General features: G+C 41.0%; 2 protein-coding genes across 4 annotated transcripts; both read left to right on the plus strand.

Annotated features, from left to right (window-relative positions):
- Window positions 1–106: 106 nt before the first annotated feature.
- Window positions 107–11,825, plus strand: CUNH11orf54 (chromosome unknown C11orf54 homolog). Of its 2 annotated transcripts, none has more exons than XM_042023707.1 (10): window positions 107–221; window positions 1,116–1,202; window positions 2,888–3,010; window positions 5,063–5,161; window positions 6,103–6,176; window positions 6,736–6,837; window positions 7,789–7,965; window positions 8,712–8,861; window positions 9,446–9,562; window positions 11,548–11,825. In XM_042023707.1, exons 3-10 carry the CDS (start codon window positions 2,953–2,955, stop codon window positions 11,719–11,721), a joined length of 951 nt encoding a protein of 316 aa, XP_041879641.1. In that variant the 5' UTR covers window positions 107–221; window positions 1,116–1,202; window positions 2,888–2,952; the 3' UTR covers window positions 11,722–11,825. The 2 variants fall into 2 exon arrangements, with proteins under 2 accessions (XP_041879641.1, XP_041879642.1); XM_042023708.1 differs by having other exon boundaries at window positions 215–301.
- Window positions 11,826–12,219: 394 nt separating this feature from the next.
- On the plus strand, window positions 12,220–25,636 carry MED17 (mediator complex subunit 17). 2 transcript variants are annotated; one of them, XM_042023709.1, is made up of 12 exons: window positions 12,222–12,503; window positions 12,819–12,985; window positions 13,379–13,598; window positions 14,969–15,105; window positions 15,204–15,288; window positions 16,416–16,568; window positions 17,367–17,497; window positions 18,573–18,757; window positions 19,279–19,416; window positions 21,085–21,202; window positions 22,413–22,572; window positions 24,531–25,636. In XM_042023709.1, the coding sequence occupies exons 1-12, from the start codon at window positions 12,272–12,274 to the stop codon at window positions 24,734–24,736; spliced, it is 1,932 nt and encodes a 643-aa protein (XP_041879643.1). In that variant the 5' UTR covers window positions 12,222–12,271; the 3' UTR covers window positions 24,737–25,636. The 2 variants fall into 2 exon arrangements, with proteins under 2 accessions (XP_041879644.1, XP_041879643.1); XM_042023710.1 differs by lacking the exon at window positions 22,413–22,572 and having other exon boundaries at window positions 12,220–12,503.
- Window positions 25,637–26,941: the final 1,305 nt, after the last annotated feature.

Genomic DNA, 26,941 nt, shown 5'->3' on the forward strand with positions numbered 1-26,941 from the left:
GCCGACGGGAAGGAGGGGAAGGGGAGGAAGGGGGATGGTGCCATGCTGGGAGTGGCGGCGGGGCGGCCGCGCCCGGGGGCGGGCAGATGCCGAGCCGAGCGGAGCGGAGCGGAGCCGAGCGGAGCCGAGGGGAGCCGAGCCGAGCGGAGCCGAGCCGAGCGGAGCCGAGCCGAGCCGAGCCGCGTCTTGCCTTGCTGTGCCGGTCCCGGACGGCGGGGCAGGTACGTGCGGTCGGGCGATAGTGGTGGTCGGTGCGGGGCAGGGATCGCGCAGGTCCCGGCTTCCCTCTGCTTCCCTCCCGGTGAGAGCCTCCAGTTACTGCTGTCCTGCTTCTCCTTCCCCGCGCTGCCCAGGCTTCTCCGAGCTGGCTGCTCCAGCCTGAACAGCCCCTTCCTTCCTCTCGCAGCCACGCCAAGCGCGCTGCCGGCTTTAGCGCTCCCTCGCTCCAGTACTCTCCGCTGCCTTTGCCTGCCGGGACACTCTCTATCCCCACGGACCTCAGCCTCGCCTAGCACGTCTGTTTATACCCTGCCGTGACCCGTCTCTTCCCCAAATCCCAGCCGCTCAAGCAGTTGCCTGTGCTGCCCCTCAGCCTTCCTCTGCCCCGTATGGGATCTCCTCGCACCGCGCCAGGCGAGGAATACGGTCTCTGCATCTGTGGATGTCTCGCTCTTCTGGGTGTCATCGCTAAATTTCTCTCTCACAACTGCCATCTCCAGTTTTTTCCACTGATATTTCTTCCCCCACCACCGCCGTCCCCGACCCATGTCCAGCCTGCCTATAACCTCTCCTTTTTGGCTTTAACCCCTCCAAGCTTGTTTCAATTCAGGTTTTGATAAGAGACACCCCACACACATAATTAATCTAATGGTTCACATTTCATCTGCATTCTCCTGGCACCTGGCTGATCTCTCTGATGTTTTCTTCTCACTTCAAAGGTAGACTTTAAGTCTTTACATACTTGTTGCCTCCATTCTTGTTGCACCATTCCACATCTAATAATCTTATCATCCCTTTAGAATTTGTGTTCTTTCTTTGAAAGTGTTCTGTAGCAATTCAGTGTCACTGCACGCCTCTGTGATGGAGCTTAATTGTGTGCTGTTGTCTCCTTTCAGGTTCTCTCTGTCCCACACCACACAATTCACTCCCCTGTGAATATCTGCAGTGGTGGGCCGCAGACCTACTCGTTTGTGCCACACCTGGTAAGCCCTACTGTCTAGCAATCAGATGAGGTTTATTATGTTGCATCAAATTTTTCTGCAGTCGTTCCCTCCTTTCTTGATTGCGGGGAGCCAACTACCGTCCATTACACAGCAGGCAATTGTCCCGGTGTCATACCTGAGCCTATTTATTTGAATAGTGTCCAACTCTTGCCTCTGCCATTTGCACAACAGCAGTTCTAGCTTCAGTCTGGGAACTAGCTTCTAGCTTCTCAGACTGTTTCAGGACAACCAATGTGTTGAATGCTGGCACAGCCTCATTCTGCATGTGGCAAAAGGTTCTTGAGGGGATGAGGATCATCTAAAACAGTGCTGCCAAAGCCATGTTCTCACTTTCTGTCTGTGGCTAATTACTCCCTTTCTTGGTGCACACTAAAAGGCTTGGGGTATGATCCACTCCACCTGACATTAGGCTTCTACCAGAGGCACCAAATCCAGCCTGTTACTTTCTCCTCCAGAGCCAGAGGAGGGACAAAGTCAACTGTGGAGATAGACCACAGTTCTCAGATAAGACCAGCTAAGACGAGAATTACTATACACAGCTTGCAGCCTTTCTTCCTTTCTCTACTGCTTGCTACAGCAGCAGTTTGGGGTGGCTGAGCATTGAGCTCAAAGACTTCAGTTAGGTAACTGCTATGATCTCCCCACTCTTTTTATTTCTTTCCCCCCCCCCCGGTTTGTTTTATTTTTTTCCTTTATGCAGACTTAAGAGGCTGATGTTATAAGGACAGTTATGAGTTTTGACAGTCATAACAGGATTTTTTTTTAAATAGAAGCTAGAACTATACCTAAGCAGCTGTCTCACACTGTAGTCCTTCCTAACAAAGACTCAGTCAGGTCTGGGAATGTAGTTATGATTTTGGCTTTTTCCTTCAACACCTGAGATCTGGATAAGTGGGACCCATTTTATTTTTTATTGATGTGTGCAACAAGTATGGGGCTAAGGAGTTAATGATTGCTGTAGCTGATTTTTAGGTAGTGTACAATCAGCTATTTCTGCCCTGAGCTGTGGCTTGCCCTTCTGACTGACTTTGCTGTTGCAAGGCTGACTGAAGCACAGTTCATTTGTGAAGGGGCTCTTAAACTTATGTTCAAAACTTTTGTTACAGGCTCTGTACCCATACAGAGTCTGATACTGCAGAACTTGCTGCTATTGATTTCTGTTTTGCTGCTAGCCTGTTCCTCTCTGGAAGGGGAAACACATGCTCAGAATCAATTGGAGACCATGTCACAGCTGGGGTTGAAAGTCCACCATAGCCAGTGCTGGAAAAGTAAACATTAAGGTTGGTAAGACCTTAGGAGGCAGCTGATGTGCTCGGAAAAGCCCAGTTTTCTTTCAAAACTTTTTTGTGATTCCAGGCTTACAAATGACACATCAGTCTCCTGATCTCTTGAATTGCATTCAACGTAGGATGCGTTTTCCCTACACCCAGTTGTGAGCTTGAGGAGTAATATGTGTAGTACTCTGAGCTAGCTATAGGGCTGACAGACACATCTTCTTCCAAAGTGCATAAGAAATTTAGCGTTATTATTGAAGCCATCAGTCTCTCCTGTGATGGCAGAAACTACAGTTCTATTGTTGTCTATGTACTTGAGTGAAATTGAAAAATAATTAACATATTGAAAGGAGCATGTTTAAATTGTTAAACTATTATCTTTGTTGGCAGACCAGTCACTCCACAGCGTGCTGTACTGTAACTTCTTACCTGAAGAAATCAGCACCGATTAGGAAATGGCCAAAGTCGAAAGGTTTGCTTTTCATGTCCCAAGTCTGGAGGAGCTTGCTGGGGGTAAGTCATGCAGCATGTACTTTATACAAACTTGTAATGTACTCTTCAAACTTATCTTAAGGCTCATACCAAAGTATTTTTACGGGTAGTACATGCAGAATTACTGCTCTTAGCACACTGAGAGGTGAAGAACAGCACTATTTCTCTATATGCGAAGATTTCTCAGAGCACACAATGACTTTTCCCCCAAGCCCCCACGATATTTAATCACACAGAGAGGCTCTCAATCCCTTTAAAACTGCTGAATTTGCTGATTCTTGTGCAGGTTGTGAAAGTATGTCAACTACACACCAAACTTCTTTACACATACAGAATCATCTGTCCTCCTCTACCCTCTAGTATTTCTTTCTTTTTCAGGACTGCTCAAAACATAGCTGACAAAGATGCAGTGTAGCATGGCAGATCCTGTTGCTTGAACCTAGTTGGCTCCTCCTTTGGTGATTGCTTTAGAACAGGGCTGCAGGAAACATTTCTTTTTTTACTTCTTTCTAAAGCCTTCACAAGATGTGCTCAGAATAACAGAATGGTTGAAGTTGGAAGGGACTTCTAGGTTCAGCCCAGTTGCTCATGAGCTTTTTTCCTTGCCCTAGTAGGAAGACATTATTCCTTCTGGCAGTCTCTCCCCTTCAGCAAATATACTAAAGGTTTTTTGTCTTTTGGATTGATCCCCAAGTTCAGTTTGCCAGTTTCCCGAATCTGTGTCAGTTCGACATTTCCAGGTATTGAGAACATGTGGTCCCAGCAGTCCCCTGGGAGGGTCCTAGTGCTTTTATCACCCAGTCAGACTGGGGCAGTAGGCCAGGGCTGCTGTAAACCTGTGAGCTCTTCAGAGAACACCACATACTTGCAGTAGAATAGCTTGAAAGAGTATCAGAAAAATTTCATCACAAAGCAGAATTTTCCTTTTTTTCCCCATCTGTCCTGAGGATCTCCTGTGAGCTGTGCATTGTGTTGCTGTTCAGATTTTGGGTATAATTTGAGGAGTGCCCTTTTACTGTCCTTGTCCACTTACCTGAAGGTACTGAGATGTATTTAGAAATGTGCTAAGTACCATCTACTGACCCTTTTGGTCAACAGCTTGGTAAATCTGATGTCAAGAAGTAAGGTATGGCTGAAACCCTAACTGGTAGAAATAAAGGCACAGGAAAGTCTTCTGTGTAAATAAGGAACCACCTGATTTGAGATCACAGACTGCATGTTCTGTCTTTAGTTTGAGACATCTGTCTAAGCAGACCACCGGGCATGAAAGAACCTGGACCTTTCAACATAGTATTTGAAGCAATGTATTGTGAAGACAATCCCACACTCAAGGTTTGGAAGTTGTTTCCAAACAATGTACTCACCTAATCGTCCCTGTTGTTTGAGTGACTTTGCAAGTTCTGATCCTAAAAAACATTGATATGAAGCAAACCAAAAATTTTAGATTTGGTACATTATCACCAGCACCATTCATTATATGTCTTGCTCTGATAGTGGCACTTGCCAGAAAATCTCCACAAGACCATAAAGAGGATAGGCAGTAGCCCATGGCGGTAGAAATTTCCAGACAGCAGAAACGGTTTAAGATTATAATCAAGGTATTGCAAACTGTCTGGTTAATGTATTTAAAGAACTGATTGTTGCTTCAGGTGAATCTTCTTCCTCCTTTGCTCTTGCATCATATTTGACTGTGACTGTAATTGTCTGCTATTTGAAGCAAACCTGCTGCTGAATATGGTTGAAGTTTACCCACGTTACTTCACACTGTGCTGCTCTGAGTGCTACTAGGAGCACTCAGTTAATGTATTTCAATGAAAATGGTTTTTAAATTCTTAAAATTAATTAGTGGGGCAGCCAACAATTATCTGAACAAACTTTTGCTCCTCTTTGAAGTTCTGAGTCATGAAACAAGTGCCTTCAGACATTTAAATTAATGGAGTTACTTAGGGTAAGCATAAGTAATGTATCTTGCTGAAAAAAAGCCCAAACAGATACATTTATTGTTGTTAGAAACTTGTCAAACTCTTGGTAATTTTTCATTGTCAAAAATTTTGCCATTATTCTTTATTACAGTTTTGCAGGAAGGGCTTAAAGAGAACTTTGCTGATGCTCAAGTCTCTGTTGTAGACTGTCCTGATCTGACTCAGGAACCCTTCAACTTTCCTGCTAAAGGTAACTTAGCATTCCTGTCTTCCACTAAGACTTCTCCAGTTCTTTCTGCACAATCCTGCTTAGTTTTGATCCTCTAAAGGTGTTGAGAGAGCTTAAATTGTTTTTCAGGTAAAGAATATACATGAGAGGAGAGCTACACATTATTTCTGGATTGCTTCCTACTTGATGTATGAAAAAGGACAAGTCATTACTAAGTACTTGTCATAATTTTTTTTCCTAACCTATCATTGCACACCCACTTACTTCATAAGCTTTACTTAGTGTACTGAAAAGGTTTTGAAAATAAGTTGTTTTCTTTCAAATGGAGAAATTTTTTTGAACCATGCCAATCACTATCTGAACCTAAGGAGTTGTGCTTCCATTAATTTTTAAATTCCTGACATTCATGTATGTCAGTGAAGTGAAACTGTCACTAGCTGTCTGGAAGACAGACAGACATGTCATCTGTGCTACTCATCTGAGTTCCCTCTGGCATCAATGTGAAAGAAACACCTCCAGAGGATTATTCATCCCTTCTTAAAATACATATCCAAATAAGTGGGATGAATTGTCCTGGGACAGCTTTCAGCTTTGCTAAAAGTTTGCAAGTGGAGTCCCAGCAGAGGTCTCCACTGTGTGGTGAGGATGTTACTGGAGAACAGACAAATGGAAGGTGTTGATCACTCTCCCTTTTTTTTTTTTTTTTTTTTTTTTTTTTTTTTTTTTTGTGCTTAGAGAATGTTATTTTACAACAGGTTGTGTAGCATTAAATCCTACTATGAATCATTATAGGGCTTGGACTTCTTAGTAGTTCAACACTTTATCTAAGCACACTAGGGAAATAATGTTCTCAAGGGTTTGAGAAGTTTGAGGAACCAGTTCCTTGGTGGGTTAGACTGTGTGATTATTAAAGATTATTGGGAAATAATATTTTACCAAGCTAACTGGGTGTATTTTTCCAGGAATCTGCGGAAAGCCTAGGATAGCAGATGTGGGAGGTGTTCCTTACCTCATACCTGTTGTACAGAAAGAAAAAGTGAGTTTTTTCCTGTAGCTGTGGGATTTAATGTATTTGTCAAAAGAAAAGCAATAAACCAAACTAAGGACTAAGAGATACTATAGGATTCTACTTGTGAAAGACACTTTTCAGTGTTTAATGAGACTGATTCTAATGTGTGTTGTATGTCTCAGAATCTAATAAGTACAATAATTCAGTCTTTGAGTAAAATGAGCAGGGAACATACAGGTAAACCCTACCTTTTAGAAAACAAATAGATATCTACCAAGTTTGTTATAACTAAATGTTATGTTGTGTTCAGAAGCTGTGTTCAACCTAATTATCAAAAATATTAATGCAGGTGGGTGTTGTGAATTAAATGCCTCCAGGACTACAGTGAACAGAATGACAATTGCAGATCAGAGCACCACACCAAAATCATAGAATGGTTTGGGTTGGAAGAGACCTTAGAGATAATCTAGTTTCAACCCCTCCTTCAGCAAGCAGGGATGCCAGCCACTAGGTCAGGTTGCTCAGGGCCCCATCCAGCCTGGCCTTAGACGTTCCCAGGGATGGAAGGATTGCTTTTCTTTTGCAGGTTTATGATCTAAATACAGTTGCAAAGGACATAGAGCTGCCTGGAGCTTTCATTCTTGGAGCTGGAGCTGTTTCATCCAAGGTTCTTGGAATAAATGCTGAGGTCAGTATATAAGTGTGATGGTTCTCAATTAATTCATGGAAGTATCATAACAGTAGAGCAGTATCATGCTGGGTATGTCCCATTTACAACAATGTACTTAATAAACACTTTCACACCACAAACACATAAAACACATTAGGAGGAATTGAGATGAGTGGCATCCACTGAGGTGCATACTCCTGAGATAATAAAGATTAATTTTTAACTTGTAATTCTTCAGGAAGCATGTGATTACCTTGAAGCATGCCAGAAACATGTTTTTTTGAAACTGATGGACAAAGACTTGACCAGAGGTTTTAATTCCAAGATTTAGAAATGCTTGTCAAACTTACTGGTAAATGCCTTTTAAATGCTCCTTGTCTTTTGCCCTCTTGGATTACTTTGTTTCACCATTGTGAATTTTAAAGATACCACACACACAATGATAAACTGCAGGAGGGATAGGAGACAAAAACTACTACCTATGGAGACTTTGGTTAATCACAGTTTTTTCAGGCATAAACCTTAAGTCTTGCTGTCTCCTTTTGATGGATTTATTGGCAGATGAGATAGTCCACATCAGCATTAAGTTTGGGCCACTATAATAGTGGTTGTTACTGTATGCTGAGAAAGTATTACATAGAATTACAATACTGGCATGTAGATTATAGATTTTTTTTCTTCTTCTTTCCTTTTTTTTTTTCTTTAGCACTGGCATTCATCTTTATAAAACATTAAGTTTAATTGTCCAGATAAAGTAAACCTGTTTTCTCGGCCTTTCAATTACATTACAATATTAGTCCATTTTTCTTACCAGTACAGACCTCATCCTGAGAGACAGAGCTGTGTGATGAAGTGGATTTTTTCTTGGGATCATGGCCCAAAGCTTAAATCACATTTATTTGAGTTCAGTTCATTTGGCTTATTCTTGCATGTTCTTATTGACTTACTCTTACATGTTCTTTTTCCCAGCTTATCCCTATTGTTCAAGCAAAGAGTGAAAAAAAGCCTGCTGTAAATGGGAGCTACGTTGCTCAGATAAATCCTGCAGACAAAGGGTGCCTGCTTGAGAAGTACAGCAGTAAATACACTGACTGTGAGTTTGGACTGTTGGCCAACCTTTATGCCAGCGAGGGCCAACCTGGTAAGGTACGTACTTGGATCAAAGGTGACTTTGCAGTGCTTTGTGACTGAAGGGAAACTCATGGTTCTCCTATCAGTTTTCTGTGATAATAGTAAAATAGTAATTCCACAAGAGAAGCATGCAAAACTAAAGAGCTGGTGTCAGTGATCAAGGGGAAGAATTATTGGAGACAGAGGCACTTGAATTTTTGAGGGATAAGTATGAGTTTACTAAAGCTTTTCCACCATAAATCATTCATCCAAATCCAGTCCAAATTAGCAGTGATTAAAGCTAACAGTGCAATGTACTTGTGTAAATGAGGTGTGGGCACTTACATAGCTTTTTGCAGAAGTGCTTCTCCTGACACAGCCAGCACAAAAAGGTGCTGACAGAACGGTCAAAAACCTGACTGCTGCGTGGAAACTGAACAGCCTTCTCCCTTACCCAGTGTTTCTTTCTGACAAAGTGGAAGCCAGCTTCCATTTTGTCAGCAACCCCAGAAGGGGGTTGCTCATGTCACTGTCTCATGCATGGGTAAATCTCTTGCTGCCCAGCTCCCTGTACAGGCAAAGCTAGCATTGAACAGAACTAAGGAAAAGACAGTTGATCATATACTGGAAAGATGCAAATGCAGCAGCACTTGCATGGAACCTTATCTTTTCAAAAAGTGTTCTTGGGTTATCAGCTTGGGAGAATTTCAGAACAGCTTTCACAGACCTTTTCAGACTATTGCAACAGGAGATAGCAGTGACCAATTGACTTTATCTTCCAGGTCATTGAAGTGAAAGCCAATGGAAGAACTGGGGAGCTTAACTTTGTGTCCTGTCTGAGACAAACTTTAGAGAAACACTATGGAGAAAAGCCAGTTGGGATGGGTGGTACGTTTATCATTCAGAAGGGGAAAGCAAAGATTCACATTATGGTACGTTGTTCTCAATTCATGTAACTTTCTTTGTCCTCATGAAAACAGAGGTATAAATCAGGGTGTAACATCTTAGTTTGTTAACTTTGTTTTGTACTTTTAAATGTATGCATAAACTAATAGGATGAGCACTGTATTAAAGTAAGGAGTTGACATTACAAAATCGGTGTTACAAAACTAGTAATGCTGTTTTACTTGGCATTAATACCATCATCTTTTGAAATCTGTGTGCTGCTAAAGAACTGGAGAACTATTGTAAAACGAATTGAAATGAAATACATTAACTCAGATGATACTTATAAGAAACATTAAACTTTTTAAAAAATAACTGAGTTTCTAAAATGTACCAGGAGGAGGAGCATCCTCACTTCAGCAGTTCTCCCATTACCTGTGCAATGAAAGATGCAATATTCTGGTCACTTCTGTCTCTGGCAGTAACAGAGTGATGGGCTGTGGTGAGCTTCTTTCAGTCAAGAAGGAAAATGAACGGAATAGTGGGGAGGGGAAAAACAAAGTTGCTAGAGAAAAAGTATCCTGATGCAAGTGTCTTCCTTTTACTTAAAAAGCTTTTGTTTTCGCTGTAGCCTCCAGAATTTTCTTCCTGTCCGCTGAACACTGATGAGGATGTGAATAACTGGCTCAAATTCTTTGAAATGAAGGCTCCACTGATTTGTCAGCCAGTAATAGTTTCCAGAGATCCAGTGAGTCTCTTTTACTCATTTCTAAGTATAGACTGAGACCTGTAATGAATTTTGGATGTGGTTTTCCTTTTAAGAATGGGAGTGTGTATGTATTGTGTTAGACTCTTCCAGAGCTGGTGCCATGGTTTAGAAGCTTCTCATTTCTGTGAATTGTTTGAATTGAGGACAGGTCAATCTGTTCTGAAACCTAGTGGTTGTTCATCGTGGATTAATTTAATGGTTCCAGTTGCAACTATGCAAAAGTGCAAGTGTTTGCATCCCAAACCCAACAGCACAGTTTACATTCTCTGCTGGCCACACTGGGAGAAATGTCAAGAGCATGGAAGCTGGTTTAGCCACGTCTTTATGTAGTTCACTTTCATAAGAACTCCCTCTGCTAATGCTGTGTCAAAAGACATGAAGCATGTGTCTCATTGCTGATGTAAATTGAAGTCTCCGCAAAGCCTTGTGCTGGAAACTTATCTAGCATCTTTCACAAGCACCAAATTTAACAGCAAATCATTCAGGATAAAAACCAATCTGGTTTCAAAAACCATTAATGTGTTCATAATTAGGAAAACCATTTGTTTAAAAGTAACCAGAAAACCATAGATGAAAATGACTATTTTATAGGTAACAATGCAGTCACAAGTAATATAAAAATGTTTTTTTCCAGAGTTAAGTGGCACATACTGTAGGCTTAGATGTGTTGAAGGGTGTGATTTGATTGTGTCATTATGTGGCAGCCTTTGGCCTAAGGCTAAATTGTCTGCATCTTGCCATAATCAGCTGATGCATACTTTGAAAGCAGCCATCAACAGCTGCCCTGTTCAGAACCAATGCAACTTGTGTGGTGGATGCTGCTGAGTTTCTCCTGTTTGCATCCACTGCAAGCTCAACAACACTTGGTTTTGGAAATGTTTGAGTGTCACCACAAAGAGAGCAGTAGACAATGGCATTCCAGTGCCATAGCACTATTCACCAGTATCCCCTTGCAGCCCAGAAAAATAATCCTATCCTGGGCTATGTCAAACTAGCTGTGGCCAGGTCAAGCAGGGTGATTCTTTCCCTCATGAGACCCCATCTGGAATGCTGCATGTAGCTTTGGAGTCCCAAGAAAGATGTGGAGCTGTTAGAGCAGGACCCAAGGAGGGCCATGAAAATGAGCAGAGGGCTGGGGTGCCTCTTCCTTTGAAGACAGACTGGGAACTGAGATTGTTCAGCCTGTAGAAGAAAGGGCTCCAGGAACACCTTATTGCAGCCTTCCAGTACTTCAAGGAGGCTTTTAGGAAAGACGGAGAGAAACTTTTTACCAGGACATGTAGTGACAAAAGAAGAGGCAAGAATTTTAAATTGAAAGAGAACAGATTTATCTTGGACATAAGGAAAAAAATTTTTAAGCTGAGCGTGGAGAGACAGTGGAACAGGTTGCCCAGAGAAGATGTGGATGCCCCATCCCTGGAAGTGCTCAAAGCCAGGTTAGATGGGGCTTTGAGCAAGCTGGTTGAATGGAAGATGTCCCTGCCCATGACAGGCTGGTTGGAATAGGTGATCTGTGAAGGTCCTTTTGAACCCAACCCATTCTATGATACATAAAACTAGTGGTGTTGATCTCATGGTTTAGTATGTTAGTTGCTATTGTATTCACCGTTCCTCCCATATTCATCTAACCTGGCTCTCAGAATTGGAGTAGAGACAGTCCCTTTATCACATGGGCCTGTGGCAATTCAGTGCAAAGGGGTTTGATTTCCAATAGGGGTTCCTTGGTGTGACTGCATTATTTAATCCCAATGGAAAGAAAGGTGGGGGGGGGGGGAAAGGTTAAGAAGGAGATCTCAGTAAGCTTAACACCAAAGTTGGGGGCTGTCAGGGTTTCTAAATTCTTTTGTCTTTGCAAGTTTTCACTGCTTAGCGTTTGGAGCTATGTGGAAATACGCGTCTAGGCTAGACTATCCTGTGACTTTTCCCATGAACGCCTTGTTGACGGGCCCTCTGTGTGATGCCAGGGCTTCGATCTGCGCGTGGAGCACACGCACTGCTTCAGCCACCACGGGGAAGGAGGGCACTACCACCAGGACACCAGCCCGGACAGCGTGCAGTACCTGGGCTACTTCCAGCCCGCCGAGCTGCTCTTCCGCATCGACAGGCCCCAGGAGACGCACCTCGTCGGGAGAGACTGAGCCCCGCGGGCCGAGTTCATCTTCCTCAAGTACAAATGCTGATTTTTTTAATGCTTTTAATTATGCACACTTACGAGATTTAAGAATAAATATGAGAACAGCAAGCTGCCGCCTTCTTAATTGTGTCACAGGGAAGAACTCGGAGCATACGTGTCATTGGAGTTATGACCGAATTCAAACGGTAATTAAATTGCAGTGTTATTGTATGTTTTCCTGTTGTTTGGTTGAGCTTCCTGCGTGGCTGCAGCTGACGATGGGAAACCAGAGGTGAAATTATGGTTAGAACGGGACATGAAACCAACTTCTGGCCAAAAATAACTCTGTAGAAGAACACGGCAGGAGCTGCTGGGCTCGGCACGGTCCCTCCACCGCCCTAGCCCCGCCCCCTCACGAGCGCCTCCGGAGGCAGCCGAGCCTACTCGACACAGGCTCCGCCCTCTCACGAGCGCCGCCGGAAACGGCCGAGCCCGCCCGGCGCTGGCTCCGCCCCCTCCCGGGCCCGCCGGCGCTGCCCCGCCCCCTGCCGAGCGCGGGCGGGGGTCGCTCCAAGATGGCGGGCGTGCCGGCCGTGCGCATCAGCATCGAGTCGGCGTGCGAGAAGCAGGTGCAGGAGGTGGGGCTGGATGGCAGCGAGACCTACCTCCAGCCGCTCTCCATGTCCCAGAACCTGGCGCGCCTGGCGCAGCGCATCGACTTCAGCCAGGGCTCCGGCTCCGAGGAGGACGAGCCGGGCTCGGCGGGCCGCGCCTGGGCCGAGCCGGGCGAGACGGAGGATGAGGAAGGTGAGACGGGCCCCCAGCCCGAGCTCTCCCGCCGGGATGCAGCTGGTGGAGGCCCGCGGAGCTGTGGCGGTGCCGGCCTGCAGCTCCGCGGGTGGTTGGGCCCGGCCTGCTTTCCCTTTCCCCCGGGGGGTTCCCGTGGTTGGCAGGTCAGAATATTCGTGATCGGGTCCCAGTAAATTGCAGTGGAAAAGGCAGCTGCTGATATGATATCCTTTTGTATTTCGTGCAGTTATGATGTCTCTGAGGTTTAAAAATGAGCCTTACACCGTACCTTTTTAAAGTCCTTTGTTTTCCCTTCCTTTGTTTTATTTTTAGGGTTGGTAAAGTTTCAGCCATCCCTCTGGCCTTGGGATTCAGTGAGGAACAACTTAAGAAGTGCCTTGACTGAGATGTGTGTGTTGTATGACGTTCTTAGCATTGTGAAGGATAAAAAGTTCATGACTCTAGATCCAGTCGGGCAGGATCCCCTTCCTCCAAAACAAGTATGTTGTACCTAGTTGCACGCTTTGTGTGGCCTGATGCTAAAGATTTTATTGCAGTGGTTTGTTTTTTTTTACCTGTGATAAGTATAAGATTTATCAGAATGTTCCTTTTTATGTGCTAGTGCAATGCTTTGAGGGTCAGAGTAAGGTTGGGAATTGGAATTGAGGCCAATTTCGGAAGCCTCTTTGCTGAAGCTCTTAAGTCAAAATGCTACTTCCAGCTGTATAATGCTGGTATGAAAATAATTCTGAGTAAGTTACTGGACATCCAGCAAAACCAACTTATCAATCACTGTCAGTTAGTTTCCACTAATAATAATAAATAATAATCTTTTGTGAATTAAGGTGCAAGTATCTCTTTGTTTTCTTTTATTTTGTTGTTGTTGGTACTAGAATCCTCAGTTTCTACAGCTGATTTCAAAAAAGAAGTCATTAGCTGGAGCAGCTCAGATTCTGTTGAAAGGTGCAGAAAGATTATCCAAATCGGTTGCTGAAAACCAGGAAAATAAGCGACAAAGAGACTTCAACTCTGAACTGCTAAGACTGAGACAGCACTGGAAGCTGAGAAAAGTGGGAGATAAAATTCTTGGTGATCTGAGCTACAGAAGTGCAGGTAAACAGTAGGGTCCTTTTCAGCAGGATGGGTATTTTCTGAAATTTTCTTTTTGTAACTGAAAAAAGAGATGGAATGTCTCATAATAATTTCATTGTGAAATTACTGTATTTATGAGACAGGTTTATAATGGGAAAACTCATATTTTAGTATCGGGGAAAATATCTTGCCATCCTCAATCCAGAAAGTGATTTTAAAGGCTAACTCTAGTATTTTACTAAGAATTTGTTCACAGAAACAGTTCTGCATTTGCAGTGTAGTTGATCAGTTGACAGGCAGACTTTGTGAATCCTTGGCTTTTATCTACGTTTGGTGCATAAAGCATTTAAAAAAAAATGAAGAGTGGGTTATATTTTTTTTTTTAAATCAAAGATCAGAAAATCATAGAGTATCTCGAGTTAGAAGGGACCCAAAAGGATTATGATGTCTAACTCCTGGCTCCCCAGAATTCAGACCAGGTAAAGGTAAACCATGTGACTAAAGAGTGACATTGAAGATAGACTATTATACCTCTATTATTGCTACAGTTGAGAAATGATGCTGAGAATATGCCTTATTTCATGGATTACAGTAAAAGGGGGTGACCAGCTCAGGGTTCTAGAGGCCATTATGCAGTGACAAAGTGAATACAGAATCCCGCAGAACTTTGGATGTAGGTACAAAGCAGGCATCAGAACTGGATGTGTCGAGTTCCTGTTGTCATCAGTGAGGGAGGGGAAAGACAAATTTAGAGTTGTTAATGAAAAAGCTGTAGATGTACCCCAGGCTATGTGTCTTTTTTTAGTTGATTTACCCTGAACTAGGTGAACCGTGCCCTGGATAAAAAAAGTATGCAGCTAGGACATACAGATGTGGGTATCTGCTTTTATCAGTTCCTGAATGACTGGCTATAGAGTTATCTTTTACAGTCAGAACATGGTCATAGTTTTAAGACTTTTAGCCAAACATTATCAGAATTCCTTTAAATGAATAAGGGTGTTGTACCTTTAACTACCTGCTTGCAAAACTTCACACACTTACTTTTTGTCTTTTTTTAACCAAACATCTTTTTTTTCTCCTTCCTTGCACCTATTGACTCAGTTTTGAAAAACTCTTGGTTTCCTCCCATAATTATTAAATACTCAGTGTTAACTTACTGTAAAATATTACACACTGCACTGTGGAGGACTGAGATGCTTATGCAGTGACATGAGCTTTCTAATTTACCTGGGTTTTTTTAAGAAGTCATTAAGAAATTTGTCAAGTCAAGTGCAACTCTGAAGATTTGGAGACTTGGAAATACATATTCTTCCAAAACAGAGATACAAGCTTTTTCATTTGCAGAAGGTGCTTTATATTTAATGTGTATGTCTTTGTCCTTCTTTATTCAGGCTCCCTTTTTCTTCATCATGGCACATTTGAGGTGATAAAGAACACTGACATAGACCTGGATAAAAAGATACCTGAAGATTACTGTCCTTTGGATGTTCAAATTCCAAGTGATTTAGAGGGGTCAGCATATATCAAGGTTTGTCAGAGAAACCTTAATAACCTAGTGGAGTTTTTTTCGGTATTTTTATGCTTGCAACAGAGAACACACATTAAATACTGTTTGCTCTTGCCTAGGTTTCTATTCAGAAACAAGCTCCAGATATTGGTGACCTTGGGACAGTCAATCTCTTTAAAAGACCCTTGCCAAAATCAAAACCAGGTATGGCTTATATGTTGTTTTATGAATATGTTCCTAATGAATGAGTTTGCATATGATGCTTGTTTGAAAATTTCAGCATACAGCTGGGAAGAAGATTTGAACAAGACTTACCTTATTTAAACTGAAATTTTCTGTTTGGGTGCTGGTTGGGCTTTGGAAATGATGCTTTCAGAGCATGCCTCTCCAGTTTTTCATAGGTGTTTATTCAGTTCTGAAACAAAATTATTAGGGTTCTACTTTGAGTGTTCTGAAACCCCTTTTGTTAGACATTAAAAATTTGAGCCCATAATTGAAATCAAACCAAGGTGTTGTGTTTCAATCAGTTACATCCCATTAGTTCAGCTGAACTCATGACTGTTCACTCTTAACTCTGCTCAAAATGCATCATTTGTGTCTATTGCTCACATGTTTTATCTGGGTCTGAAACTCTCCTGGTGGTCTGTGTGTTAATTACCAACAGCTCACTTGGCAGATAGTACATTGATTCATTTAACGTGTGCCAGTATGTGAAGTTGTACACTTTTGGCTTCAAAATCCATCCTTTACTCTTTAGAGTTAGAAATAAACTGGCAGGATTTTATTTCACAGTTGTCTGTGATATAGATGCTGGTGCTGTCCTGAGCATAGACAGAGTGCTGTTCTATGAGGTGTTTCATATGGTATTGAGGGTACATTATACAGCTTGTGTGCTTACTCACCCTAGAATCTCCCAAGAATTTTGGGCCTATAAACCCTGTGAAAGCACATACATGCACTGAACATTATTGGTAGTTCATCATTGAGTGAATTTAATAAAGCCAGAAGTATCATGGAGAGTAAATTGCAGCTTAAGGAGCAGAGGTTATAAGGAGAGTTCACAAAAGGCCTGGGAGTGTAGTACACTGTTCCATAAAGGCCTTGCACTTCACAATATACATACGTGTAAAATTGAATCAAAGATTGTTTTAGTTTTACCTTAAAGTGCTTGCTTAACTGAGATAAAATTCTGATAATACTCCATTTGGGTAAAAGGTACTGACTGCTTTATTAATGATCATGCCTAGCTACTGCATAGTATCTGCTCTCTGAACAAAAAGGTGGCTTCTCTTTGCTCTTCCCGTCTGGACACATTGATTTATACTTTTCAGGTTCTCCACACTGGCAGACAAAATTGGAGACTGCACAGAATGTTCTTTTATGTAAAGAAATTTTTGCCCAGCTGTCACGGGAAGCTGTTCAAATTAAATCACCGATTCCTCACATTGTAGTGAAAAATCAGATAATCTCCCAGCCTTTTCCAGGTACGAAGCTCTTTAAGACTCTTAACCTACAATTATTTGCTTAAATACGAATTGAAATTACTGATTGATGTCACCTTTTTTAATGCTCTGTCCTTACAAAAGAAAAAACAAACTCCTTGATTTTCAAAGGTATTGAAAAACAGAATTTCAGCTAATGCACAGTAGTTTCTAATTTACTCTGTTTTCCTTTGTGGTTATGTTTTTTGTCAGCAGCACTTAAAACTGTCAGCTGTAATGCCATGTGCATGTGTGGCAGTTTGGAGCTGTGCGTAAGTCATTGCTCCTGGATTGCACGCAAAAGAAATTTAAGACTTGAGTTAATGGGTCTTCAGAAGAACAAAAGCAAATGCTCTTCAGTGAGGATAATTAAGCAGCATAAAGGTGGCTCAGTCAGTGGTGAATCCTCTGTTTTTACAAGAGGTACACAGGTGATTGTATCATGCAAAGAATATATTTCGGGATTGCTTAAAATGTGAAAGATGGTTAATCATTCCTTCTTTGAGAAAGGAATGGGGTCCTGGGGATTTTCCTTTTTGTCTGGGATTGAGTCATAGAAATTGATGTGAAATGCACCTGGTGAGTTCACAGTTGGCCTGCCAACACTTCAGTGAATAGCAAGTCTTACTTGCCTTTGGTGCTGTGCTCTCCACCATCATTCTTTGATTTTTCTCTGATACAGTGAAAACCTGTTGTTAAAGTACTGAGTGTAAAACATGAGGAAAAGCAGTTCTCAGTAGCAACCTTGAAAATTGCCAGTGCTCACTTTTTAAAATCTTTTTTTCCATCTCCTTTGTGCAGGTTTGCAGTTGTCTATTTCTCTGTGTCACTCTTCCAATGACAAAAAGTCACAAAAGGCTGCTTCTGAAAAACAGAATCCAGAGGATCATCTATATGTTCTTGAACATAATTTGCATCAGCTTATCAGAGAGGTAATGCATCTATGGCCAAAATCTGAAGAGTTTTTGGGCTTTTGTTAGCCTTCTGCCTAGTGTGTGGCACTGGTGTAACAGCCAAGTGCCACTAGAGGCCAGTCCTTTCCCATCCATTTGTGAAAGGCAGCGTACTGCTTGGTTTCCATGGGTGTGGGTGGTTTGGGAACAGTTCCAGTTACTGCTTTCATGGAATGCTAGTTCTTTACTTAACCTCAGACCTGGCTGCTGACTTCAGAAAATCCATGCAAAGCTTTTCCAGTAGAGTTCATCAGTTCTGCTTTTTTTTTTTGCTGTGTCTGATAGTGCTCACCTTGCAGTGTCAGTGAGCATCTGGTCAGGCTGTACCCTCATGAAGGAAGAACAATCAATTGCCATAATAGCTTTGTTTCTTTTAAGCTCCACTTCTCTGCTTCAGTGTTTTAGGTTCTTGTATAATCTAGCAGAATAACCTGGGGTACAAGGTTGAGGTTGTGTCTCTTCAGGAAAGAAGCACAATTTTGCATCTCTACATAAAGTTGAAACCATGTACCAGAGAGCGTTCATTTCCTTAGAGCATGGCTCTGCAAGTCATGCAGTTATGTGGAACAGTCCAGTATTTTGAACATTGGGTTCATGAAGTGCCCAAGTGCTCAAGGTGCTCAGTGCCCACCTCTCCTATGAATTTCCTTTCTTTACTTTGGACAGCTTGCTAAAACTTCTTGTACTTCAATTTTTTTCATCTAAAATGCTTCCTTTCTTTTAAAGTGACTATTCTTTCTGTCTCCATAGATGTATATAAAGAAGACTTATTAGTAGGAGCTACTACCACGCTACCAAATTTCTGTTAGCTGGCACTTTTTTTATTTTAATCACTTTCTATAACATTTGAACAACCCATATAAATGGGGGGAAGCAAAGTATGAAAAACTGTCTTTAAAGTGCTGTCAAGTTGATAAAGTTAAAAAGTTGCACTTTTTGAAAGTATGTACACTCAAAAAACCTGTTGTGAAGCAACATATGGTAGCATACATAGTATTTCTTGCAGATACATTATTTGGTCACTTCCTTTTATAATATCTGTTGGTTGTTGCAGTGTCACAAGCAAACCCTGAGCTCGACAGTGATGCCACATCCAGCTAGTGCACCTTTTGGCCACAAGAGAATGAGACTTGCAGGACCCCAGGCTTTTGATAAAAATGAAATCAGTTCTTTACAGTCAAATGAAGGACTTCTGGAAAAGATCATAAAACAGGCAAAGCATATCTTTTTGAGGCGAAGGTGGGTCACAAGATACTCTTGTTACAGTACCATTATAGAATATAATTGATCTTTTTAAAGTGTTCTTAAAACTAGCTGCTGCTTCCTTCACAGTTAATACAGTCTTTATTTGTTAGTACTAAGAACCAAAAATTATGAAAAAATATGACCAAACAATGTTCGGCTAGTAAAAAGGAAAAAAAAAAAAAGAAATAATGCAGGATTTCTTTGGGATCTCTGTGACAGTTGCAACACAAGCTGCTGGTAATTGTCCCTACTTATCTTAAACTGCATAAATCCTTTTTTAGTGTTCTTTGCAGTGCAGTAGCTGATACTGGGTAATACTAGTTTAATACTGCTGCAGAATGTATGAGACATGTACAGAATAAACAAGTGTACTTCATTAGCACCAGAACAGTGCTGAAATAGAATTTTGATCCACATGCTTCTGTTAAATCTAATAACCTCCTTGCTTCCTGTAAGCTAGATAACAGCACAAACTGTCTGGATTACTGTGTATGGAATATGGCTTTATCTTCTAGAACTGCTCGAACCATTGACAGTCTGGCGAGTCGTATTGAGGATCCTCAGATTCAGGCTCACTGGTCCAATATAAATGATGTTTATGAATCCAGTGTTAAAGTTCTAATAACTTCTCAGGGATATGAGCAGATATGCAAGTAAGTATGGGAATGCATGTCCTTTTAGTTGCAGAAGCATGCAGCAAAGGCAGCTTGTATTCACGTTGTGCTTTAAAGGTTTAGATTTGCTTCAGACAGACAAATAGGAGTCCATTTTATGTGTGTGTTTGTTTTTCTGACTTGTGGGGTGAACAGTCACCTTAAGAAAACTTCACCCACTTTACCCTTTAATGAAGATATTTAGTACATCTTTAATTAGCACTGTTTCCTTTCAAAGAAAAAATGGAGGATAAGAGTGGACCTTTAAGGGGGGGGATTTACTTTGGGTAGAGATGACTGAATACAAAGTTATCATTTGATGTGCTGGATTCTAAACTTCAGTTTGGTCATGGAAAGCTAATCAGTGCTCAGTCCTGGCTTGGTTGCATAGGTACTGAAATGTGGAACTCATGTAATTCATGCAATAATTTTGCACATTGTTATTGAAATACAAGATTTCATGTTCCAGAAATAAATGCCTGCAGACTGAGCAGCAGTGAATTCACTCATGCATCAACAGTGGTTTTTTTCCATTTGGAGCAGTGCTCTCTTGGCTGTGACCACAGAGTGGGACAACCTACAGTCATTGGTGTGTTTCCAGTCTTGGCTCCAGAGTACATAAGCTGCCTGAGTCTTGGCTGTGGGATAGAACACACCATTTTCCCCTGCACACCTGGAAGGAAACTTGGGCATTGGGGTAGGCAGGGAACTGTGAGGCTTCCTTGATCTGAACAAGTGGAAGGCCAGGTCTGGGAACATGCCACAGAGTACGTCACCTGCCATATAGAGGGAGCTGTTGTGGTGACTGATGAAACTGGAATGTTTGGAGTTGCTGTCACATTGCGTAGGCTTTGCACCATCTGTCTTAGGAATTCTTGTCAATGACTGGGTGGGATTCTGTGTTCTTAGTTTTGTGTTTTCTTAAGCGTTTTAATGCTTTTTGGATAAATATGGATCTTTGTTGAGCTTTTGATGGGATACCCTTCCTTCTTGGACCAGGGTAGAAGAGCAGAGGAGGCTGCTGTTCTGCTAAGTTTTTTATTTCATCATCTCATAGCTTTCTTGAAGGCAGAGTTCAAGGGGGTTACATGATAAAGCCAAGCAGCAACAGCAAACAGCAGGCAGAAAATGGCTGCTTCTTCTAATTCTAGTTTCTTCTATATTTTTTTCTTACAGAAGCATGGATTATATTTGTTAACTGACCAATAAGATTAACACATGATTCTAGTTTTCCTTTGCTTAACCTATCGTGGTCTAATTCTACCAGTTGTAAATCTTACACAAGTGCTACATGGGTATTTATCTGTACACAGCTACAGATTTGTGTATACAGTTTCTATCAGCTCTTGCTGTTTATGTGAACACTCTATCTAAAAAATGTGAGCAGTATAGTTCTAGCTATATTTTGTCTAAAGTAAAAGAATTCTGTGAAAGGGCAACACTACTGCAGTAAGAACTGTGTTTTAAGGTCTCTGCTGCAGCTTTTTAATGTTTAAGGCACTTAGCACATATTTCTACTAAAAGTTAAAAATCTATATTCTATTTCACTTTGGTGTGATTTCATGTATCGCAGCTTATCTAAAGGTTTTAATTCAATCTCTGTGCTTTGGCTTTCCTCTGGGCCTGAGTCCAGAGAAGCTTTCACTCCAACATATCTTGTCTTCACAGATCCATTCAACTGCAGCTGAACATTGGAGTTGAACAAATCAGAGTTGTGCATAGAGATGGAAGAGTTATTACATTGTCCCATCAAGAGCAAGAACTGCAGGATTTCCTTTTATCTCAGGTAGACTCATATATGTTATTCTTCTCTTTTCATGGTGTTTGGGAAACAGAAAAACTTAGAATCTCACCTTTATCTATGTAGAAAATACTTTAGAACTTCAAATTAAGATAGTGAAGATGGGAAGGTGGATGACTGAATTTAAACAATGTTTGTATAGAGTCTTTAGCAACTGTTACTAAAATATACTGCCAGTTTTCACTAGGGTCAGTAGTAGTAATAATTTTTCCCTCCTATTTAAAATGCATTTCTTTATACTGTTCACTATGGGAGAAACAAGTCAGTGGTAATCACAGCAGACAATAAGGTATTCTATATATGAAATTTACTGTAGCCATGTTCTTAACCCACAATTACTGTCATTTCAGCATTATCTGTTAATGCGCACTTTGCACGTCGTTACTAAATCAGCTGATACTTGAATGAACACTGTTTTCTTAATTGCTTATGACAAGCTGCTGGCTTTATTCAGAAGTAACAATCTCCCCAGTATGCATTATAAATAGTCAAAATACAGGTCTTTAATAACAGTGGTTGGCCTGTTGCAGTTATATAAAACTCCACGACACAGAAAACAAGTTGAAACAGATTCTGCTGAGGTCATGTCTTTTTGGTCAAGTGTTGTCAGACTTGTTCAGAGAGAACTGTTGAACAGTGCTGGATACTTCCTTGTTACAAGGGTTAAGTCATGATACAGGAAAACAGTAGCATTTTAACTCCTAAGCTGTTAAAGCTCAGTGCTTACACTTGAGCATTAATGGAGGTAATCATGCACATGAGAACCTCAGCTTTTTTTTTCTGAATTTTCTCTGTTAATACTTTCTCCGATTTTTATATATTTTACAGCAGAAGTATTGTTTCTATTGAAAGACAGAATTGTTTAAAATTAATTTTTTGAGACCTAAATAAAGGTATTTGTAAATCGAAAACAATAATAAAATGCATAAGCCCCTATACCTATGAAAAATTCATTTAACTGCATAATACAGTGGTCTTCTCTGTCTGCAGAGGAACTAGTCTAAATTCAAATAACAGAAAGCTCTACCATCATACAAAAAAGAGTTCCTCTGAAAGTAGAGAACTTAAAAGACAAAGTCACTTTTATAAATAACTCTTGGACAGTAGAAGAAAACAGGCTTGCTAAACCCCATAAGCAATTCTTTCTGTGGTCTGCAAATATTGAACAGAAAACAAACCTCTTGTTATGTTTCAGATGTCACAGCACCAAGTACATGCAGTTCAGCAGCTTGCAAAAGTTATGGGATGGCATGTGCTGAGTTTCAGTAATCATGTTGGTCTGGGGCCAGTGGAGAGCATTGGCAATGCATCAGCAATAACTGTAGCATCACCAAATGGAGACTATGCCATTTCAGGTAGTGTTTCCTCTTGCAGATAGAAGTCAAATCTTTCTGAGATTCTTTGTAGAATATTTTGCTGTAAATTGATATTATGCTCTAAAAGTCTAGAGACTGTCTCTTTTGTGTATGAAATTGACATCTAAATAGAATCATCACCTTGCTCAGGAAGCCACTTAATACATACCTGATTTAATTTACATAGGCTTCAAAATATTACTTACAATTAGCATGGAAAATATTATTCTATAATATGCATTATATAAATACATTATTTAAATCTATTGTTTTGATAAATGTAATATAAATATTGGTTTATATAATATACAAATACATATATTTAATGATATGTATTATTATTAGCATAGAAAAAAGAGATTACAGAAACCATCAGAATCCTGAGAGAAGGGAACAAGATAAACAACAGGATCACAGCTCGGAACTTAAGGACAACAGAGTTTGGTCTGTTTAGGGATCTTTTTGAAAGAATCCTATGGGATATGATCCTATGGGATGGAAAGAAGAGGGGTCCGGGAGTGCTGTGTGATTATTTTTTTTCAAGGGTCACCTCTTTCAAGCTCAAGAATGGTCATTGCTATGTTCAGGAAGTTGTGTAAAGGTGACAGAAGATCTGTGTGTACAAACAGGGAGCTCATGACTGAACTCAAGACATAGGAAGGAAGCTCCAAGAGATTATAAGCAGTTGACCTGGGAGGGAGATAGAGAGACTGTCCAAGCATGCATTGGTAAGGATAGGAAAGCTCCTGAATCTGGTGAGGGATGTACAGGGCAGCAAGAAGAGCTTCAATAGATATGTCAGCAGCAAAGGAGAGATTAGGGAAAATGTGGGACTGCTGTTAAATAGAGATGACCTGATGGCACAGGACGTGGAGGAGGCCGAGGTACTCAGTACCTACTTTATTTTGGCCTTAAGACTGGCCTTCAGGAATGGGTCTGTGAGACCCATGGGAAATTCTGGAGCAAAGATTCAGCCTCAGTAGTGGAGGACCAGGTTAGAGAACCTTTGAATAGACTTCGGCATACCCAATTTCATGGGACCAGATGGGATATATCCGTGACTCCTGAGGGAGCTGATGGATGTCCCTGCAAGGGCACTCTTGATCATCTTTAAAAGACCAGGCTCGGGCGGGGCTCCTGAGGACTCGAAGAAGGCAAATGTCACATCCTATATTCAGGAAGGAGAATGTGGGGAACTACAGTCTGATCAGCCTCATTGCAATCACTGGGAAGATGAGGGGAAAAAAAATAGTCTCAGAAGAAGTTTCCAAACATACTGTGAAGAAGATGATAATGGGGAATAGTTGGCACCAATATATGAAGGCAAAATTATGTTCAATCAGCCTAATATCATCTCTTCATAGAAGGCTGGCATGGTAGATGAGGGGAAAGCTAGGTGGTACCTCCCTAACTGCTTATTTAAAAAGCCAACACACACCACTCCCTGACATGAAAACACATGAAAACCCATCCAAGCCAACAAAGCACCACCGCCCCTCCACCAGTCTTGCAGAATTTTGTGATTAAAAGTAACAACTCTACTTAGTGATTTAGATCCTGTCTATTTGAGATAAATCCACTAGAAATAATACATATTTCAACAACATAGTGGGGAATACATCCAAGGAAAGAATGAGCAATAAAGCCTTTGCCCTTCCTGGCATCATTGGGGAAAAAGGAATGCATTTGTAAGGTGTACATTTTGGGGTTTATTAAAAGTTTCTCTGTCTTGATCTAACCAAGAACATGCAGTGCTAAAGCAACAAAATCATAGAGAAGTGGGAGACGAGAGAAAATCCGAAGAAAAAGCTTCCAAAAACGAAAGGGAATTTCCCTTGTTTGTTTTCAGCATGTTTGGAATTGAGTAGGGGTAAAGTATAGCATACACAAGGAAGAATATTTAGTATGAGGAATTAGTACAGTGTAAAAATGCTCATTAAAATCTCCTTTCACCACAGTACGCAACGGTCCGGAAAGCGGCAGCAAAGTCATGGTGCAGTTTCCACGGAGTCAGTGCAAGGATCTCCCCAAAGGTGATGTCCTGCAGGACAGCAAGTGGAATCACCTCCGGGGGCCATTCAAGGAAGTGCAGTGGAATAAAATGGAAGGGCGTAACTTTGTGTATAAAATGGAACTCCTCATGGCTGCCCTAACTCCTTGCTAGTGAAGTGTCAGCCTCTCTGTGAGGGCTTTGAACTGCCCGTGCAGCAAAGGGAAATGGGAGCTATGGGCCGATACAAGAAAGCGAAATCAAATTTATTTCCTGCACAGAAATATCCACTTCGCTATTTGTAATAAAACCTTTTTCAGTGGCATGTAAAATGCATACAATTTTTTGTAAAAGTTCCTTTCAGCTGTATCTTTGAAAATTGCTCTGTCTAGAATGATGTAGATGAGTAACTAATGTATTTTTTGTTTATAAAATTAGATTTGATAGTCCTTGAGTTGGAGCATTCTTGAGTTGGAATTTGTTTGTACGTTGATGGGGATTCTGGGTGACCCCTTTATTTTTGAGAAATATGTTTACTTGGTAGTTTAACTTGAGAGTGTTACAAGTCACCGCCTGTGGCAAAACTCACTCCTCTCTGAGGGCCTGTGTGATGTAGGCTACTTTGTTTGTGTTTTCCTTGGATGGAAAGGGCCTTACTTGGCTTGCAAAGTTCTGACAATTAGAGTTTGTGGGTGACTTGTGACTTAGTGACTGGATAGAAGAAGGTAACTCTCATGCAGTAAACCTCCACACTTGTGCTGCTGGGTCTTTCTCCTGCACTCTCCGTGGTTATCATCCAGGGAAATAATAATAACCTCCTGAATATCAGCTCTTTTGAGTTCTTTCAAAATAAAAAAGTCACGTTTTTTATAGTTTTGGTTGTCACTGTAGGCTTCTTGAAACTTTGTTTAACAAGGCTTTTATTTTGTTTGGTACTTAAATACTAAGGATCTTTGGCAACCTGTCTGTATGAACTGGTTCAGATTCATGTCCACATTGTCTTATGAGGTGTCTGTATATATGTATATATATATATGAACTTGTTGCACATAAACATGTTTGAATTGAACATCACACTTGCATGGTGACAGTTGTTATTTTGTTGTATTCTCAAGTATAAAGAATAATTGTAGGAAAATCAGCAACAAGCTGCTGCTAAGTGTGTCCGAAGCAGGTCTTGTATTTACACTGGTGTTTGTCAGCATGGAGCATCTTATTTCAGTTCCTGGATGTACTTGCTTTTGTGTAACTGAGCTATGAGAGAGAAAGGGTTTTCCTTTCAGGTGCTCATGTGTTACCCAAGATGACTGATGAAAATTAAAAGCCCAAGTTGAAAATAGTCTCCTGATCTTGAAAAAGGGGTGAGCCTAATGTAATCCCCATGATGCCAGGTCCTGTATTGCTCTGCCAGCAGACACTGTATGATTACAGGCAGAGGGGGGTTTGTTTCTTGGTGAACAGTTCAGCCAACAGCCTGATGCATCTGTTCATGCATCTGACTAGATGAGGCTGTTTGCAGTCCTGCCAACACAACAGATCTCTTAATAATTAGAAGATGAGTCTGTTAAACTTGAACATGTCTTTATACTTCAGTGTTCTTAACCTAAATTGACAGATCTGCACGTAGCAATAGCCTTTTCATCAAATAAGTTCTTCTTTACCAAGTAATCAGATCACTGTGGATCTGTTAAAATCTCATGGTTGCTGGACTTCTCTCCTGAAAAGGACACCTCCTGTGTTGCAGGAGGGCAAGCACTGCATGTTAGCATGAAAACATTTGTCAAGACTTCTAGGTCTAGCTGCAAAAAGGATAATAATAACAACAAAAAAAGATAATTATTAGAGACCTGGAGTGTCTGTGTTTTAGTGTTGAATACATAGGGATTCCTAATTTTAATGGAAAACAGACTGATTAGACTTCTAACAGTCTTGAAACTTGGTAGTGCATCTTTGAATGTGAAATGACAGTGAATGATTAAGATCTTAACCATTGATTGCCAAAGCAATGTGGTGAACTTGGACATCTCTTTAATTAAAGTAAAATGCCTCAATCCCTTTGATCATGTAGAATACTCTAAATACTAAATTTGCTGCTGTTCTGCAGTATAGTAAGAACAGCTATTAGTTAGTTTCTGAATTCCTACCGTAACAACCTTCTGTAAGACTTTAGATGCCCCAGGGTAGCAAGAAACTGGTACAGACAGTTTTGCCTCACATTCCATACCTCAAATATCGACATTAATAATGGATATCAACAAACATAATTTTCCAGAAAACGTATTTTTTAAGTAACATTACCTGTGTAGAGTGAGCATGTTAAATTGTGGGTAAAATTTTTGAGTGAGGAATTGTCTATAAGGAATGCTATACACAGGCTAA

This window comes from Corvus kubaryi, unplaced genomic scaffold (genome assembly GCF_017639235.1).
Source record: "Corvus kubaryi isolate FWS band 111438036 unplaced genomic scaffold, C.kubaryi_AGA036_p1.0 37256, whole genome shotgun sequence".
Taxonomy (NCBI): domain Eukaryota; kingdom Metazoa; phylum Chordata; class Aves; order Passeriformes; family Corvidae; genus Corvus; species Corvus kubaryi.